This window comes from Solanum stenotomum, chromosome 8 (genome assembly GCF_019186545.1).
Source record: "Solanum stenotomum isolate F172 chromosome 8, ASM1918654v1, whole genome shotgun sequence".
NCBI classification, from domain to species: domain Eukaryota; kingdom Viridiplantae; phylum Streptophyta; class Magnoliopsida; order Solanales; family Solanaceae; genus Solanum; species Solanum stenotomum.
The window spans coordinates 34,742,688-34,744,002 of NC_064289.1; the positions used below are offsets into that span (position 1 = coordinate 34,742,688).

The 1,315-nt window shown below is 42.4% G+C and overlaps 1 protein-coding gene across 1 annotated transcript; it reads right to left on the reverse strand.

The window, feature by feature from the left end:
* Positions 1-563: 563 nt before the first annotated feature.
* Positions 564-1,085, reverse strand: LOC125873737 (uncharacterized). Its single transcript, XM_049554603.1, has one exon. It carries the CDS (start codon positions 1,083-1,085, stop codon positions 564-566), a length of 522 nt encoding a protein of 173 aa, XP_049410560.1.
* Between the last annotated feature and the right edge of the window lie 230 nt (positions 1,086-1,315).

The window sequence follows — 1,315 nt, forward strand, 5'->3', positions numbered from 1 at the left end:
GGCAAAACCCGTTTCATTTATGGAACATCATAATCTGCTTACCTAGGGCGCGACGCGGTGCCTTCACAAACCGTTCTGCCTTGGCGAAAATAATTAATTTCACGAGGGCAAAATTTGAACCAGCCTCCGTGACGCGGCTCCATCACGGAGCTGCCTTTTTTTGACATAGAATGAACTTACCGTCGAATCAAAATTTGGGCCTCCCTCCGCTACACGGTTCCTTCACGGACCCCTCTACCTCGTTTTGGAAAATTAATTCCAAACGAGGTGAAATTTGTACCCCTCTCCACGATGTACCTTGGGTCAAAATAACTTATTCCTGCACACTTTAAACACATAACCCATTAGTGAATACACGATGGGTTGCCTCCCATCCAGCGCCTTAGTTTTGGTCGTGGCACGACTCATATTTTTGTATTTTTTGAATATTTCATTTTTTTCACTAATTCCTATGAATTGAAATGACAAAACAAAAGAAAAGAAATCCTAACTATTACAAGCGTTCACGGGTTGCCTACCGTGTAGTGCCTGATTTAACATCGCGGCACGACCTATCTCATGACTTATTCATCATTCAATATGAGCGCTCCAAGCTCACGATCCATATCATTCTCGAAATAGTGCTTGACCCTTTGTCTATTCACAAGGAAAGTAGAGCTCTTGTCCTTGTTCTTTAGTTCCACCGAACCATGTTGAGTCATTCTCACAACTTCAAAAGGGCCACTCCATTTAGATCGAAGCTTTCTGGGGAACAACTTTAACCTTGAGTTAAACAACAACACTAATTGACCAGGCTCAAAGGTGTGTGACACAATATGCTTGTCATGCCACCTCTTGGTCTTCTCTTTGTACAACTTAGCATTTTCATAGGTGTGAAGCATGAACTCTTCTAACTCATCCAGCTGCGTTATTCTCTTCCTTTCGGCTAACTTAGCATCCAGATTAAACTTTTTGATCACCCAGTATGCCTTATGCTCCAATTCAGCTGGTAGATGACACACTTTTCCAAACACCATTCGATAAAGAGAACTCCCTATCGGTGTCTTGTACGCAGTCCGGTATGCCCACAGAGCATCATCTAGCATGTCAGTCTAGTCTTTCCTTTGGGCATTCACAGTCTTTTGGAGGATTTGCTTGACCTCTATATTAGGCACTTCCACCTGCCCACTAGTTTAAGGATGATATGCTGTAGCTACCTTGTGTCTCACCCCATATTTAGCTAAAAAATTATGCACTAAACTATTAATAAAGTGCGTAACTTCATCACTGATCATAGACCTTGGAGTTCTAAACCTGGTGAAGATGTGCTTCTGGA